At 34.7% G+C, this 17,598-nt stretch overlaps 1 protein-coding gene and 1 long non-coding RNA gene across 2 annotated transcripts; both read right to left on the reverse strand.

Moving 5' to 3' along the window:
• Positions 1-14,103: 14,103 nt before the first annotated feature.
• Positions 14,104-15,255, reverse strand: LOC148789146 (uncharacterized). Its single transcript, XM_088877884.1, has 2 exons — positions 15,062-15,255; positions 14,104-14,998 (listed from the first exon to the last, which is right to left on the reverse strand). The coding sequence occupies exons 1-2, from the start codon at positions 15,253-15,255 to the stop codon at positions 14,104-14,106; spliced, it is 1,089 nt and encodes a 362-aa protein (XP_088734010.1).
• A 342-nt stretch (positions 15,256-15,597) lies between these two features.
• Positions 15,598-17,310, reverse strand: LOC148789147 (uncharacterized). Its single transcript, XR_016063737.1, has 3 exons — positions 17,244-17,310; positions 16,664-16,730; positions 15,598-15,888 (listed from the first exon to the last, which is right to left on the reverse strand). It is a non-coding gene; the product is annotated as an uncharacterized LOC148789147 (long non-coding RNA).
• Positions 17,311-17,598: the final 288 nt, after the last annotated feature.

Raw genomic sequence — 17,598 nt, forward strand, 5'->3', positions numbered from 1 at the left:
TTTATACTAACTTGTAGTTATTATCACGCTTAGCATATTTACAACACAAATGGATGGGTCTAGACCTGCGATTGGGTCAAGTTTCTCGAATTTTGAGAACGTTCGAAAGTTAGCTGTTTTATACGGTTTTATTAAAGAAAGTTTGTTTTCCTTTTATGCTAACTTGTAGTTATTAGTGCGCTTAGCAACTTTACAACACAAATGCTTGGGTCTAGACCAACGTTTGGGTCAAGTTTCGTCAAATTCTGGAAACGTTCAAAATTTAGTTGTTTTGCACGATTTTATTAAAGCAAGTTTGTTTCACTTTTATACTAACTTGTAGTTAGTATTACCCTTAGCAAATATACAACGCAAATGGATGGGTCTGGACTTGCAATTGGGTCAAGTTTCGTTGATTTATGAGAACGTTAAAAAGTTAGCTGTTTCGCATGGTTTTATTAAAACAAGTTTGTTTCCATTTTATACTAACTTGTAGTTATTATTACGCTTAGAAAATTTAACACACAAACTCTTGGGTCTAGACCTATGTTTGGGTTAAGTTTCGTCGAATTCTGAAAACGTTCGAAATCTAGCTGTTTTGGACGGTTTAATTAAACAAAGTTTGTTTCCCTTTTAAACTAACTTGTAATTATTATTACGCTTAGCAAATTTACTACACAAATGCTTGGGTCTAGATCAACGTTTGGGTCAAGTTTCGTCGAATTTTGAGAACGTTCAAAATTTAGCTATTTTGCACGGTTTTATTAAAGCAAGTTTGTTTCCCTTTTATACTAACTTGTAGTTATACTTACGCTTAGCATATTTACAACACAAATGGATGGGTCTAGACCTGCGATTGGGTCAAGTTTCTCGAATTCTGAGAATGTTCGAAAGTTAGCTGTTTTATACGGTTTTATTAAAGAAAAGTTTGTTTTCTTTTTATGCTAACTTGTAGTTATTAGTACGCTTAGCAAATTTACAACACAAATGCTTTGGTCTAGACCAACGTTTTGGTCAAGTTTCGTCAAATTCTGAAAACGTTCAAAATTTAGCTGTTTTACACGATTTTATTAATGCAAGTTTGTTTCGGTTTTATACTAACTTGTAGTTATTATTACGGTTAGCAAATTTACGATACAAATGGATGGGTTTGGACCTGCGATTGGGTCAAGTTTCGTTGAATTCTGAGAACGTTCAAAAGTTAGCTGTTTTGCACGGTTTTATTAAAGCAAGTTTGTTTCCCTTTTATACTAACTTGTAGTTATTATTACGCTTAGCAAATTTACAACACTAATGGATGGGTCTAGACCAACGATTGGGTCAACTTTTTTTTGAATTCTTAGAACGTTCAAAAGTTAGCTGTTTTGCACGGTTTATTAAAACAAGTTTGTTTCCCGTTTATACTAACTTGTAGTTATTACTACGCTTAGAAAATTTAACACACAAACTCTTGTTTCTAGACCTACGTTTGGGTCAAGTTTCGTCCAATTATGAGAATGCTCAAAATTTAGGTGTTTTGCACGGTTTATTAAAACAAGTTTGTTTCCCTTTTATACTAACTTGTAGTTATTATTACGTTTAGAAAATTTACCACACTAATGCTTGGGACTAGACCAACGTTTGGAACTGGTTTCGTCGAATTCTGAGAACGTTCAAAATTTAGCTGTTTTGCACGGTTTTATTAAAGAAAATTTGTTTTCCTTTTATGCTAACTTGTAGTTATTAGTACGCTTAGCAAATTTACAACACAAATGCTTGGGTCTAGACCAACGTTTTGGTCAAGTTTCGTCAACTTCTGAAAACGTTCAAAATTTAGCTGTTTTGCACGATTTTATTAAAACAAGTTTGTTTCGCTTTTATACTTACTTGTAGTTATTATTATGCTTAGCAAATTTATGATACAAATGGATGGGTTTGGACCTGCGATTGGGTCAAGTTTCGTTGAATTTTGAGAACGTTCAAAAGTTAGTTGTTTTGCACGGTTTTATTAAAGCAAGTTTGTTTCCCTTTTATACTAACTTGTAGTTATTATTACGCTTAGCAAATTTAAACACAAATGGATGGGTCTAAACCTACGATTGGGTCAAGTTTCGTTGAATTCTCAAAACGTTCAAAAGTTAGCTTGGGTCTAAACCTACGATTGGGTCAAGTTTCGTCGAATTCTGAAAACGTTCAAAATTTAGCTGTTTTGCACGATTTTATTAAAGCAAGTTTGTTTCGTGTTTATACTAACTTCTAATTAGTATTACCCTTAGCAAATTTACAACACAAATGGATGGGTCTGGACCTGCAATTGGGTCAAGTTTCGTTGAATTATGAGAACGGTAAAAGTTAGCTGTTTTGCACGGTTTTACTAAAACAAGTTTGTTTCCCTTTTATACTAACTTGTAGTTATTAATACGCTTAGAAAATTTAACACACAAACTCTTGGGTCTAGACCTATGTTTGGGTTAAGTTTCGTCGAATTCTAAGAATGCTCAAAATTTAGCTGTTTTGCACGGTTTTATTAAAACAAGTTTGTTTCCCTTTTATACTAACTTGTAGTTATTATTACGCTTAGGAAATTTACAACACAAATGCTTGGGTCTAGACCAACGTTTGGGTCAAGTTTCGTCGAATTCTGAAAATGTTCGAAATTTAGCTGTTTTGCACGGTTTTATTAAACAAAGTTTGTTTCTCTTTTAAACTAACTTGTAATTTTTATTACGCTTAGCAAATTTACTACACAAATACTTGGGTCTAGACCAATGTTTGGGTCAAGTTTCGTCAAATTTTGAGAACGTTCAAAATTTAGCTATTTTGCACGGTTATATTAAAGCAAGGTTGTTTCCCTTTTATACTAACTTGTAGTTATTATTACGCTTAGCATATTTACAACACAAATGGATGGGTCTAGACCTGCGATTAGGTCAAGTTTCTCGAATTCTGAGAACATTCGAAAGTTAGCTGTTTTATACGGTTTTATTAAAGAAAGTTTGTTTTCCTTTTATGCTAACTTGTAGTTATTAGTACGCTTAGCAAATTTACAACACAAATGCTTGGGTCTAGACCAACGTTTGGGTCAAGTTTCGTCAAATTCTGAAAACGTTCAAAATTTAGCTGTTTTGCACGATTTTATGAAAGCAAGTTTGTTTCGCTTTTATACTAACTTGTAGTTATTATTACGCTTAGCAAATTTACGATACAAATGGATGGGTCTGGACCTGCGATTTGGTCAAGTTTTATTGAATTCTGAGAACGTTCAAAAGTTAGCTATTTTGCAGGGGTTTTATTAAAGCAAGTTTGTTTCCCATTTATACTAAGTTGTAGTTATTATTACGCTTAGCATATTTACAACACAAATGGATGGGTCTAAACCTGCAATTGCGTCAAGTTTCTCGAATTCTGAGAACGTTCGAAAGTTAGCTGTTTTATACGGTTTTATTAAAGCAAGTTTGTTTCCCTTTTATGCTAACTTGTAGTTATTATTACGCTTAGCAAATTTACAACAGAAATGCTTGGGTCTAGACCAATGTTTGGGTCAAGTTTCGTCGAATTCTGAAAACGTTCAAAATTTAGCTGTTATGCACGATTTTATTAAAGCAAGTTTGTTTCGCTTTTATACTAATTTGTAGTTAGTATTACCCTTAGCAAATTTACAACACAAATGGATGGGACTGGACCTGCAATTGGGTCAAGTTTCGTTGAATTATGAGAACGTTAAAAAGTTAGCTATTTCGCACGGTTTTATTAAAACAAGTTTGTTTCCCTTTTTTACTAACTTGTAGTTATTATTACGCTTAGAAAATTTAACACACAAACTCTTGGGTCTAGACCTATGTTTGGGTCATGTTTCGTCGAATTGTGAGAATGCTCAAAATTTAGCTGTTTTGCACGGTTTTATTAAAACAAGTTTGTTTCCCTTTTATACTAACTTGTAGTTATTATTACGCTTAACAAATTTACAACACAAATGCTTGGGTCTAGACCAACGTTTGGGTCATGTTTCGTCGAATTCTGAAAACGTTCGAAATTTAGCTGTTTTGCACGGTTTTATTAAACAAAGTTTGTTTCCCTTTTAAACTAACTTGTAATTATTATTACGCCTAGCAAATTTACAACACAAATGCTTGGGTCTAGACCAACGTTTGGGTCAAGTTTCGTCGAATTTTGAGAACGTTCAAAATTTAGCTATTTTGCACGGTTTTATTAAAGCAAGTTTGTTTCCCTTTTATGCTAACTTGTAGTTATTATTACGCTTAGCATATTTACAACACAAATGGATGGGTCTAGACCTGCGATTGGGTTAAGTTTCTCGAATTTTGAGAACGTTCGAAAGTTAGCTGTTTTATACGGTTTTATTAAAGAAAGTTTGTTTTCCTTATATGTTAACTTGTAGTTATTAGTACGCTTAGCAAATTTACAACACAAATGCTTGGGTCTAGACCAATGTTTGGGTCAAGTTTCGTCGAATTCTGAAAACGTTCAAAATTTAGCTGTTTTGCACGATTTTATTAAAGCAAGTTTGTTTCGCTTTTATACTAACTTGTAGTTAGTATTACCCTTAGCAAATTTACAACACAAATGGATGGGTCTGGACCTGCAATTGGGTCAAGTTTCGTTGAATTATGAGAACGTTAAAAAGTTAGCTGTTTTGCACGGTTTTATTAAAACAAGTTATTTTCCCTTTTATACTAACTTGTAGTTATTATTACGGTTAGCAAATTTACAACACAAATGCTTGGGTCTAGACCAACGTTTGGGTCAAGTTTCGTCGAATTCTGAAAACGTTCGAAATTTAGCTGTTTTGCACGGTTTTATTAAACAAAGTTTGTGTCCCTTTTAAACTAACTTGTAATTATTATTACGCTTAGCAAATTTACTACACAAATGCTTGGGTCTAGACCAACGTTTGGGTCAAGTTTCGTCGAATTTTGAGAATGTTCAAAATTTAGATATTTTGCACGGTTTTATTAAAGCAAGTTTGTTTCCCTTTTATACTAACTTGTAGTTATTATTACGCTTAGCATATTTACAACACAAATGGATGGTCTAGACCTGCGATTGGGTCAAGTTTCTCGAATTTTGAGAATGTTCGAAAGTTAGCTGTTTTATACGATTTTATCAAAGAAAGTTTGTTTTCCTTTTATGCTAACTTGTAGTTATTAGTGCGCTTAGCAAATTTACAACACAAATGCTTGGGTAGACCAACGTTTGGGTCAAGTTTCGTCAAATTCTGAAAACGTTCAAAATTTAGCTGTTTTGCACGATTTTATTAAAGCAAGTTTGTTTCACTTTTATATTAACTTGTAGTTATTATTACGCTTAGCATATTTACAACACAAATGGATGGGTCTAGACCTGCGATTGGGTCAAATTTCTCGAATTCTGAGAATGTTCGAAAGTTAGCTGTTTTATACGGTTTTATTAAAGAAAAGTTTGTTTTCTTTTTATGCTAACTTGTAGTTAGTATTACCCTTAGCAAATATACAACACAAATGGATGGGTCTGGACTTGCAATATGGTCAAGTTTCGTTGAATTATGAGAACGTTAAAAAGTTAGCTGTTTCGCATGGTTTTATTAAAACAAGTTTGTTTCCATTTTGTACTAACTTGTAGTTATTATTACGCTTAGAAAATTTAACACACAAACTCTTGGGTCTAGACCTATGTTTGGATCAAGTTTCGTCGAATTCTGAAAACGTTCGAAATTTAGCTGTTTTGGACGGTTTTATTAAACAAAGTTTGTTTCCCTTTTAAACTAACTTGTAATTATTATTACGCTTAGCAAATTTACAACACAAATGCTTGGGTCTAGACCAACGTTTGGGTCAAGTTTCGTCGAATTCTGAAAACGTTCGAAATTTAGCTGTTTTGCACGGTTTTATTAAACAAAGTTTGTGTCCCTTTTAAACTAACTTGTAATTATTATTACGCTTAGCAAATTTACTACACAAATGCTTGGGTCTAGACCAACGTTTGGGTCAAGTTTCGTCGAATTTTGAGAATGTTCAAAATTTAGATATTTTGCACGGTTTTATTAAAGCAAGTTTGTTTCCCTTTTATACTAACTTGTAGTTATTATTACGCTTAGCATATTTACAACACAAATGGATGGGTCTAGACCTGCGATTGGGTCAAATTTCTCGAATTCTGAGAATGTTCGAAAGTTAGCTGTTTTATACGGTTTTATTAAAGAAAAGTTTGTTTTCTTTTTATGCTAACTTGTAGTTATTAGTATGCTTAGCAAATTTACAACACAAATGCTTGGGTCTAGACCAACGTTTTGGTCAAGTTTCGTCAAATTCTGAAAACGTTCAAAATTTAGCTGTTTTACACGATTTTATTAATGCAAGTTTGTTTCGCTTTTATACTAACTTGTAGTTATTATTACTCTTAGCAAATTTACGATACAAATGGATGGGTTTGGACCTGCGATTGGGTCAAGTTTCGTTGAATTCTGAGATCGTTCAAAAGTTAGTTGTTTTGCACGGTTTTATTAAAGCAAATTTGTTTCCCTTTTATACTAACTTGTAGTTATTATTAGGCTTAGCAAATTTACAACACTAATGGATGGGTCTAGACCAACGATTGGGTCAACTTTTTGTTGAATTTTTAGAACGTTCAAAAGTTAGCTGTTTTGCACGGTTTATTAAAACAAGTTTGTTTCCCGTTTATACTAACTTGTAGTTATTACTACGCTTAGAAATTTAACACACAAACTCTTGTTTCTAGACCTACATTTGGGTCAAGTTTCGTCCAATTATGAGAATGCTCAAAATTTAGCTGTTTTGCACGGTTTATTAAAACAAGTTTGTTTCCCTTTTATACTAACTTGTAGTTATTATTACGTTTAGAAAATTTACCACACTAATGCTTGGGAATAGACCAACGTTTGGGACTGGTTTCGTCGAATTCTGAGAATGTTCAAAATTTAGCTGTTTTGCACGGTTTTATTAAAGAAAATTTGTTTTCCTTTTATGCTAACTTGTAGTTATTAGTACACTTAGCAAATTTACAACACAAATGCTTGGGTCTATACCAACGTTTTGGTCAAGTTTCGTCAACTTCTGAAAACGTCAAAATTTAGCTGTTTTGCACGATTTTATTAAAACAAGTTTGTTTCGCTTTTATACTAACTTGTAGTTATTATTATGCTTAGCAAATTTATGATACAAATGGATGGGTTTGGACCTGCGATTGGGTCAAGTTTCGTTGAATTTTGAGAACGTTCAAAAGTTAGTTGTTTTGCACGGTTTTATTAAACCAAGTTTGTTTCCCTTTTATACTAACTTGTAGTTATTATTACGCTTAGCAAATTTACAACACAAATGGATGGGTCTAAACCTGCGATTGGGTCAAGTTTCGTTGAATTCTCAAAACGTTCAAAAGTTAGCTGTTTTGCACGGTTTTATTAAAACAAGTTTGTTTCCCTTTTATACTAACTTGTAGTTATTAATACGCTTAGAAAATTTAACACACAAACTCGTGGGTCTAGACCTATGTTTGGGTTAAGTTTCGTCGAATTCTGAGAATGCTCAAAATTTAGCTGTTTTGCACGGTTTTATTAAAACAAGTTTGTTTCCCTTTTATACTAACTTGTAGTTATTATTACGCTTAGGAAATTTACAACACAAATGCTTGGGTCTAGACCAACGTTTGGGTCAAGTTTCGTCAAATTCTGAAAATGTTCGAAATTTAGCTGTTTTGCACGGTTTTATTAAACAAAGTTTGTTTCCCTTTTAAACTAACTTGTAATTTTTATTACGCTTAGCAAATTTACTACACAAATGCTTGGGTCTAGACCAATGTTTGGGTCAAGTTTCGTCAAACTTTGAGAACGTTCAAAATTTAGCTATTTTGCACGGTAATATTAAAGGAAGGTTGTTTCCCTTTTATACTAACTTGTAGTTATTATTACGCTTAGCATATTTACAACACAAATGGATGGGTCTAGACCTGCGATTAGGTCAAGTTTCTCGAATTCTGAGAACATTCGAAAGTTAGCTGTTTTATACGGTTTTATTAAAGAAAGTTTGTTTTCCTTTTATGCTAACTTGTAGTTATTAGTACGTTTAGCAAATTTACAACACAAATGCTTGGGTCTAGACCTGCAATTGCGTCAAGTTTCTCGAATTCTGAGAACGTTCAAAAGTTAGCTGTTTTATACGGTTTTATTAAAGCAAGTTTGTTTCCCTTTTATGCTAACTTGTAGTTATTATTACGCTTAGCAAATTTACAACAGAAATGCTTGGGTCTAGACCAATGTTTGGGTCAAGTTTCGTCGAATTCTGAAAACGTTCAAAATTTAGCTGTTATGCACGATTTTATTAAAGCAAGTTTGTTTCGCTTTTATACTAATTTGTAGTTAGTATTACCCTTAGCAAATTTACAACACAAATGGATGAGACTGGACCTGCAATTGGGTCAAGTTTCGTTGAATTATGAGAACGTTAAAAAGTTAGCTGTTTCGCACGGTTTTATTAAAACTAGTTTGTAGCACCCCCTTCGCTACAAGGGCTATATCTACCCTAAACGTCATACTTATAGCAATCCCTGTGTTTATAAATATAAATGCACATAATAATTTAATCCATATGAATACGTAACCTCAACGTCATAATAACATAATCAACCCACAACATCATATATACAAATCAAACACCTCGAGTAGTCCACTACAGTTAATCTCCATTCCTATGTTCTCTTTATACAAACAAAATAAGATTCGTACTCTAGCTAACAAAAAGGAGAAACAGCATACTGGCCCGACCTGACTGAGTATAGTGCGTAGACCTATTCTTCAACAGTCAGATATCTCAAAGTCTACTCCTGAAAGAAAATGTCAACAGAGGGATGAGCCTGCCACTCAATAAGTAAATAATCAGCCCTATCTATATATGTAAATCAAACACAGCCCAAACATGACAAGTAGGCAACATGCATGGATTACAGTCAATTTAACTCGAACATAATCAACTGTAGTACACCACATAGCTATCTCACAATAAAATAATCAATTAAACTTCTTTTTCCCTAGTTTGCTTACCAGAAGGTGATATCGTGTTTTTCCCGTCAACTCAATCTCACCGTCATATAAATTTAAGTGAATCCCCTTGATAGCCGGCTCATCAATCTCATTTCGCATCATAGCTCTTTCAATTCGCATCATAGCTCTTTCAATTCGCATCATAGCTCTTTTATTTCGCATCATAGCTCTTTTCATATCACATCTTTTTTTTCATATCGCATCAAAGCTCTTTTCATTTCATTTCTTTCTCATATCGCATCAAAGCTCTTTTCATTTCATTTCGCCTTACAGGCTTTTCAACACATCAAGGGGTATTCACGCCACAATTATATTCAATTTCCACCACTCCCTCATTTCCACATATCACCATTCTTGTAAGCAACTAGTAACGTAAAATAATATATCATTACATATTCTCAGTTTCAAACATCCACAATACATCAAACAATAAACATATTATTCCAACGTATTTCCTCATTCCACGTACACAATACCGTCAATCAAATCAAATCATTCATCACTCATATAGTTTCAGACAAATCAGTGGCAGCATGAACCACAAATTTATATAACAGTAATAGCACAAATAAAGAGAACATATATAGATAATACTAATTATTTACTTACCTCAACCTCACAACGTTTCTTTTTACTCAATCGCTAATTGTCAGTCCTTTCACCTCACCCCCGTATCCTATAATGAGTTATACCACACACAATTAATATATCGAGAATATCGTGATTTCTGTTAAATATAATACTAAATATTATTCGTATAATTTCTTATAACTCTTTAATATTCCACTTCTATCGACGTACAAATCTTCGTTTTTCCTCTTTATTAACATACTATTTATTAAATATAATTTTCGAAATATTTCTATGGATTTCTTATCACTTTCTCGCTATTATATAATTTAATTGAATAACAATATGTAGAATTGCGTATTTAGTTAACAATTCGGATAGAATTATAAAAATTGGCCATAGCAACATTCAAATCTAATAAATTTAATAATCAAATTAACCAACGATATCATTTTTATATCCAATTTGATATTTAATTCGACACTATTTTAAATAGCCAAACTCGTAAAATACTCCGATTAAATAGTACATCACTTAGTATAAACAACATTTAATAAATGAACTAATTAAATAATATTATTATATAAATTAATAAGTATTAAAATCATAATCTTCGTACCTCTGTTTCTTCTTTTTCCTTTCAGCCGAAAATGGTGTGTGTGTGTGTTGGCAATGTGTGTGTGTTATGTGTGTGTATCTTCATTAAAAAAAAACAACAAAATAAAAGAAAGAAGAGAGGCGGTGGGCTGGTGGGCCCACCCTCAATTTTCTTTTCTTTATCTCATATATATATATCACTTACTAATATATATATATAACTTACATATATATATTTACATTATATTACTTACTTATATATATACTATTTATATATATATAATATTATTATTATTTTATTTAATTAATTAGACTTTTCTCAAAATACCATTTACATCCTTCCTAATTTTCTTAATTAATAGAAATTATTCCAAAATATTATAACGAACTCCAATTTAATTCATTCAAGTGTTATTATGCTCCAATTATGACCCATAATTTAGTGGCTAATTAACTATATTTCACGAAAATTTACCAATTAATCCTACAATTATGTATTATAATATTTGGGGCGTCAATTCTCCTCTCCTAATAAAAATTTCGTCCTCGAAATTTAACTAACTTACCGGCTCAGGGAATAAATATGGGTATTCTTCTCTCATGTTCTCCTCAACTTCCCAAGTGGCTTCCCTTGGAGAGTGATGACTCCACTTAACCTTCACCATTGGTATTTCTTTATTTCTTAACTTCTTTATACTCCGATCCAGAATTTCCATTGGCTCTTCCACATATGTCAATCCCTCTGATATCTCTATCTCTGGCTCATGCAAAATATGACTAGGATCGGATCGGTATCGCCGTAGCATAGAAACGTGAAACACATCATGTATCTGCGATAATTCTATCGGTAATGCTAACTGATAGGCTAGTGGTCCAACTCGCTCCAGAATTTCATATGGTCCAATATATCTTGGACTCAACTTCCCCTGCTTCCCGAATCTCAAGATTCCTCTCCAAGGTGATACTTTTAGAAAAACTTTTTCACCCACTTCGTATTCCATTTCTTTACGATGCTTATCGACGTAACTCTTCTGCCGATCCTGTGCTGCTTTCAAACACTTTTTAACTGTTTTTATCTTGTCCACTGTTTCTTGAACTAACTCCGGCCCTTCAAGCTGTCTTAATCCCTCAATATCCCAACAAATCGGACTTCGGCATTTCCTTCCATACAAAGCTTCATATGGAGCCATACCAATACTAGAATGAAAGCTATTATTATAAGCAAATTCCATCAGTGGTAGATGATCATCCCAGTTTCCTCTGAGTTCAATTACGCAGGCTCTCATCATATCTTCCAATGTCTGAATCGTCCTTTCTGACTGTCCATCCGTCTGAGGATGAAATGCTGTACTGAAATGCAATTTTGTACCTAGCGCCGTTTGCAAGCTTCCCCAGAAATGAGAAGTAAATCGAGGATCTCTATCAGAAACTATAGAGGTAGGAATACCATGTAATCTCACAATCTCTGAAACATATAATTCAGCGAGCTTATCCAGGGAATCATTTTGACGGATTGGCAAGAAATGTGCAGATTTAGTCAGTCTGTCAACAATCACCCAAATAGCATCATGTCTTCTGAATGTACGTGGTAACTCAATGACAAAATCCATAGTAATCTTTTCCCACTTCCATTCAGGTATAGTCAAAGGATGAAGTTTACCAGCTGGTGCTTGGAGTTCTGCTTTTACCTGCTGACAAGTTAAACATTTCGCTACGAACTCTGCCACATTTTTCTTCATTGTTGGCCACCAGTAATAGGGTCTCAAATCACGATACATCTTGGTACTGCCAGGATGCATAGCATACGGTGCGTAGTGCGCCTCGTGCATAATTTCCATTCTCAACTCCGCTACGTTCGGCACGCATATACGTTTTCCATTGAACAATGTGCCATCTTCCTGGATTATAAATTGATCGCTCTTTCCTTTTTGCACCTTAGCTTTCATTCTCTGTAGATATGGATCTCTAGCCTGTGTATCTTTAATTTTATCCTTAAGGGAGGGCCTCACTTGTATCGTAGCTAATAGAATATCACCACCAATGCTAAAGTGTACATCCATAGCTCTAAGGGCAGTCAAATACTCCATGTTATAGCAGATCATACCCGCAAGTTGGTCCACCGTCTTTCTACTCAAAGCATCTGCTACAATGTTTGCCTTCCCGGGATGATAGTCAATGGTGCAGTCATAATCCTTCAAAAGCTACATCCACCTTCGCTGCCTCAAATTCAACTCTTTCTGTGTTGGGATATACTTCAGACTTTTATGATTTGTAAATATTTGAAACGTCTCCCCGTATAAATAATGCCTCCAGATCTTAAGTGCATGTACTATGGCTGCTAACTCCAGATCATGGGTCGGATAGTTTATCTCATGTGGCCTCAACTGCCTCGAAGCATAAGTTATAACTCTCCCATGCTGCATCAAAACACACCCAAGTCCGTGTCGGGAAGTGTCAGTAAATACCACATATCCTCCATCCCCAGACGGCAAAGCAAGGATAGGTGCTGAAGTGAGTCTCTTCTTCAATTCCTCAAAACTCTAAGCACATTTGACATTCCAATTAAATGGTGCATTCTTCTTCAACAAGTTCGTCAGAGGTTTTGCGATTATAGAGAAGTCCTTTACAAATCTTCTATAATAACCAGTCAATCCCAAAAAACTCCGAATCTCCGACACATTTTTAGGTGGTTCCCATTCTAAAATAGCCTTAACTTTTGCTGGATCAGGTTGTACTCCTTCTTTGGAAACAACGTGCCCCAAAAAAGCAATTTCCTCCATCCAAAACTCACATTTGCTGAATTTACCATACAACTGTTTCTCTCTCAGGATCTGTAAAATTGTCCGTAAATGTTGTTCATGTTCCTCGGGACTACTCGAATATATCAAAATATCATCAATAAACACAATCACAAATTGATCAAGGAATGGTTGTAACGTCTTGTTCATCAGAGCCATGAAAGCTGCAAGGGCATTTGTCAATCCAAATGGCATAACGATAAATTCGTAGTGGCCATACCTGGTCCTGAAAGCTGTCTTTGGGATCGACTCTTCCTCAATCCGTAGTTGCCAATATCCTGACCTCAAATCAATTTTAGAGAACACAGTGGCACCCTTTAGCTGATCAAGCAGATCGTCAATTCGTGGTAGAGGATACTTGTTCTTGATTGTGATTCGGTTCAGCTGTCTATAATCAACACATAATCTCATACTCCCATCCTTCTTTTTTACAAACAGTACTGGTGCTCCCCACGGTGAAATACTAGGTCGGATGAACCCTTTATCCAATAGCTCTTCTAACTGCTTCTTCAACTCTTTCAATTCTGACGGAGCCATTCTATACGGTGCAATTGAAATTGGTGCCACTCCAGGAATAGTATCTATTTCAAAGTCTACTTCTCGATGAGGTGGTAGTCCAGGTAATTCATCAGGAAAAACATCAGGAAATTCCTTCACCACTGGAACGTCTAATACACCCGGACTAACTTTCATGGTATCGTGCACACTAGCTAGGTACGCCTCACACCCTTCTTTAATTAGATTAAAAGCGGTCACAGCAGAAATTAAGCAGTTAGGTATCACTTTTCTTTCCCCCACTATAACCGTCTTCATCTGCCCATTGACTTCAACCATCACCTCTTTTGTTTGACAATCCACCAAAGCATGATTACTAGCTAACCAGTCCATCCCCAGAATGACATCAAACTCCCTAAGGTCTATTACAACCAGATCTGCATATAAAGTAACACCCTCCACCACTATTGGACAAGATCTCACCACCGTATTCACTAATACAAACCCACCAGCAGGCATAGAAACATGTAAATCATGTCCAAATGGTTCTATTTTAGCATGTACATGAGATGCAAAATCACGTGATATAAATGAACAAGTAGATCCTGGATCAATCAATACATGTGCACTAAAATCTCAAATAGAGAAGGAACCAGTGATAACCTCAGGTGCCGTAGGAGCTTGCTCTTTTGTGATTGCATACACCCTGGCTTGTGGTTGAGGCTGACTACTTTGTCCTGTTGACGTCATAGAAAGATTCCCGCTACCTCTACCACCTCTACCTCGTCCTCTGCTCGTACCTGCCCGTTGTGAGTTTTCCCCCACATTGCTAAACTCTGAAGTCTGAGGCCTTCTGGAATTATCCCTCCATGTAGGACAGTCTCTGATAATGTGTCCTGGTTGATGGCAACGATAACATACAATTGGTTGAACTCCCCAACATTCACCAGTATGTCTCCTACCACAGTTAGCACAAGAGGGAATTGATCTTCCACTAAACGATCTGGCTGGACCCTGTCTTGCTCCAGATCTAACCGAAGTAGGCCCACCTCTACTCGAAAATACTGAAGAAGACCTGCTAGTCTGACCTACTCCTCGGCCTCTGAACCAACCCCTCTGCGGACCAGAGCCCCTAAAGGAAAGTGCACCACTCTGTCCCACCGTAGGATCCAGGTTACCTGTTAATTTCTTTCGTTTAGCTTCAGTTGAGCTCCTTTCAATGGATGTCTCCTCTGCCCTCAGTGCCGCTTCCAGCAGTGCACCATAACTTGCAGGTTTGATTGCTATTTTTTCCCGAATCTCAAGTCTCAACCCCCTTTCAAATCTGTCTCTTCTCAATTCATCAGTACTCACTTCTTCTGGGGCATATTTTGACAATCTCACAAATTGCAATTCATATTCAGCAACAGATAACTCATTCTGCTTTAATTCCAGGAATTCAATTTTTTTACGATTTCTGTAGACTGGTGGAGTATATTTGTCAGCAAATTCTTTCAAGAAGTTATTCCACGTCAATGTAGCTGGTCGGTTCCTGCTCCCTGGGACTGTTTCCCACTAATCTAAGGCATCTTTCTCCAATAAGGACACTGCATACCTCAACTTTTGCTCAGAAGTACACTCGATCCTGTCCAACACCCTTTCCGTGTTTCTCAGCCATTCCTCTGCTTCAGTAGGATCAGTTGTACCGGCAAATACCTTCGCCCCCTGTCTCCTTACTATTTCATAATTTTTGTCAATAACTGCATCACGTAGCTGTGATTGTGGCGATGGAGCCATCCTCTGCATCATTTCCATAAACTGTTGCATAAAAGGGTTTATTTCTGGTTGTGGAGCATTTCTATTTTGGGATTCTAACCCCTGATGTTCTGATCCTGAATCATGACCCTGCACAGACTCTATTGACTCAGCTGGGCCAGCAGCGTTTTCTCTAGACGACTCCATCCTATATAAATTACACACATGTGAGTAGATTCCTAACATATACACCTTAAGTATAAAATAACATTTCATCTACTATCCCAAGGAAATCTAATCCCTGCTCTGATACCACCTAATGTAGCACCCCCTTCGCTACAAGGGCTATACCTACCCTAAACGTCATACTTATAGCAATCCCTGTGTTTATAAATATAAATGCACATAATAATTTAATCCATATGAATACGTAACCCCAACGTCATAACAATATAATCAACCCACAACATCATATATACAAATCAAACACCTCGAGTAGTCCACCACAGTTAATCTCCATTCCTACGTTCTCTTTATACAAACAAAATAAGATTCGTACTCTAGCTGACAAAAAGGAGAAACAGCATACTGGCCCGACCTGACTGAGTATAGTGCGTAGACCTATTCTTCAACAGTCAGATACCTCAAAGTCTACTCTTGAAAGAAAATGTCAACAGAGGGATGAGCCTGCCACTCAATAAGTAAATAATCAGCCCTATCTATATATGTACATCAAACACAGCCCAAACATGACAAGTAGGCAACATGCATGGATTACAGTCAATTTAACTCGAACATAATCAACTGTAGTACACCACATAGCTATCTCACAATAAAATAATCAATTAAACTTCTTTTTCCCTAGTTTGCTTACCAGAAGGTGATATCGTGTTTTTCCCGTCAACTCAATCTCACCGTCATATAAATTTAAGTGAATCCCCTTGATAGCCGGCTCATCAATCTCATTTCGCATCATAGCTCTTTCAATTCGCATCATAGCTCTTTTATTTCGCATCATAGCTCTTTTCATATCACATCTTTTTTTTCATATCGCATCAAAGCTCTTTTCATTTCATTTCTTTCTCATATCGCATCAAAGCTCTTTTCATTTCATTTCGCCTTACAGGCTTTTCAACACATAAAGGGGTATTCACGCCACAATTATATTCAATTTCCACCACTCCCTCATTTCCACATATCACCATTCTTGTAAGCAACTAGTAACATAAAATAATATATCATTACATATTCTCAGTTTCAAACATCCACAATACATCAAACAATAAACATATTATTCCAACGTATTTCCTCATTCCACGTACACAATATCGTCAATCAAATCAAATCATTCATCACTCATATAGTTTCAGACAAATCAGTGGCAGCATGAACCACAAATTTATATAACAGTAATAGCACAAATAAAGAGAACATATATAGATAATACTAATTATTTACTTACCTCAACCTCACAACGTTTCTTTTTACTCAATCGCTAATTGTCAGTCCTTTCACCTCACCCCCGTATCCTATAATGAGTTATACCACACACAATTAATATATCGAGAATATCGTGATTTCTGTTAAATATAATACTAAATATTATTCGTATAATTTCTTATAACTCTTTAATATTCCACTTCTATCGACGTACAAATCTTCGTTTTTCCTCTTTATTAACATACCATTTATTAAATATAATTTTCGAAATATTTTTATGGATTTCTTATCACTTTCTCGCTATTATATAATTTAATTGAATAACAATATGTAGAATTGCGTATTTAGTTAACAATTCGGATAGAATTATAAAAATTGGCCATAGCAACATTCAAATCTAATAAATTTAATAATCTAATTAACCAACGATATCATTTTTATATCCAATTTGATATTTAATTCGACACTATTTTAAATAGCCAAACTCGTAAAATACTCCGATTAAATAGTACATCACTTAGTATAAACAACATTTAATAAATGAACTAATTAAATAATATTATTATATAAATTAATAAGTATTAAAATCATAATCTTCGTACCTCTGTTTCTTCTTTTTCCTTTCAGCCGAAAATGGTGTGTGTGTGTGTTGGCAATGTGTGTGTGTTATGTGTGTGTATCTTCATTAAAAAAAAACAACAAAATAAAAGAAAGAAGAGAGGCGGTGGGCTGCTGGGCCCACCCTCAATTTTCTTTTCTTTATCTCATATATAAATATATCACTTACTAATATATATATATAACTTACATATATATATTTACATTATATTACTTACTTATATATATACTATTTATATATATAATATTATTATTATTTTATTTAATTAATTAGACTTTTTTCAAAATACCATTTACGTCCTTCCTAATTTTCTTAATTAATAGAAATTATTCCAAAAT

Source organism: Sesamum indicum, linkage group LG2, assembly GCF_026168435.1.
Source record: "Sesamum indicum cultivar Baizhima isolate 11 linkage group LG2, ASM2616843v1, whole genome shotgun sequence".
NCBI classification, from domain to species: Eukaryota; Viridiplantae; Streptophyta; class Magnoliopsida; order Lamiales; family Pedaliaceae; genus Sesamum; species Sesamum indicum.

What these genes read in the sequence shown, in the direction of transcription:
- LOC148789146 (XM_088877884.1), bottom strand. Translation starts at nt 15,255, where the DNA reads ATGATGCAGAGGATGGCTCCATCGCCACAATCACAGCTACGTGATGCA. An exon ending in ACTTCTGAGCAAAAGTTGAG is followed by an intron (nt 14,999 to 15,061) that starts GTATGCAGTGTC and finishes CCCAGGGAGCAG; the next exon opens with GAACCGACCAGCTACATTGA.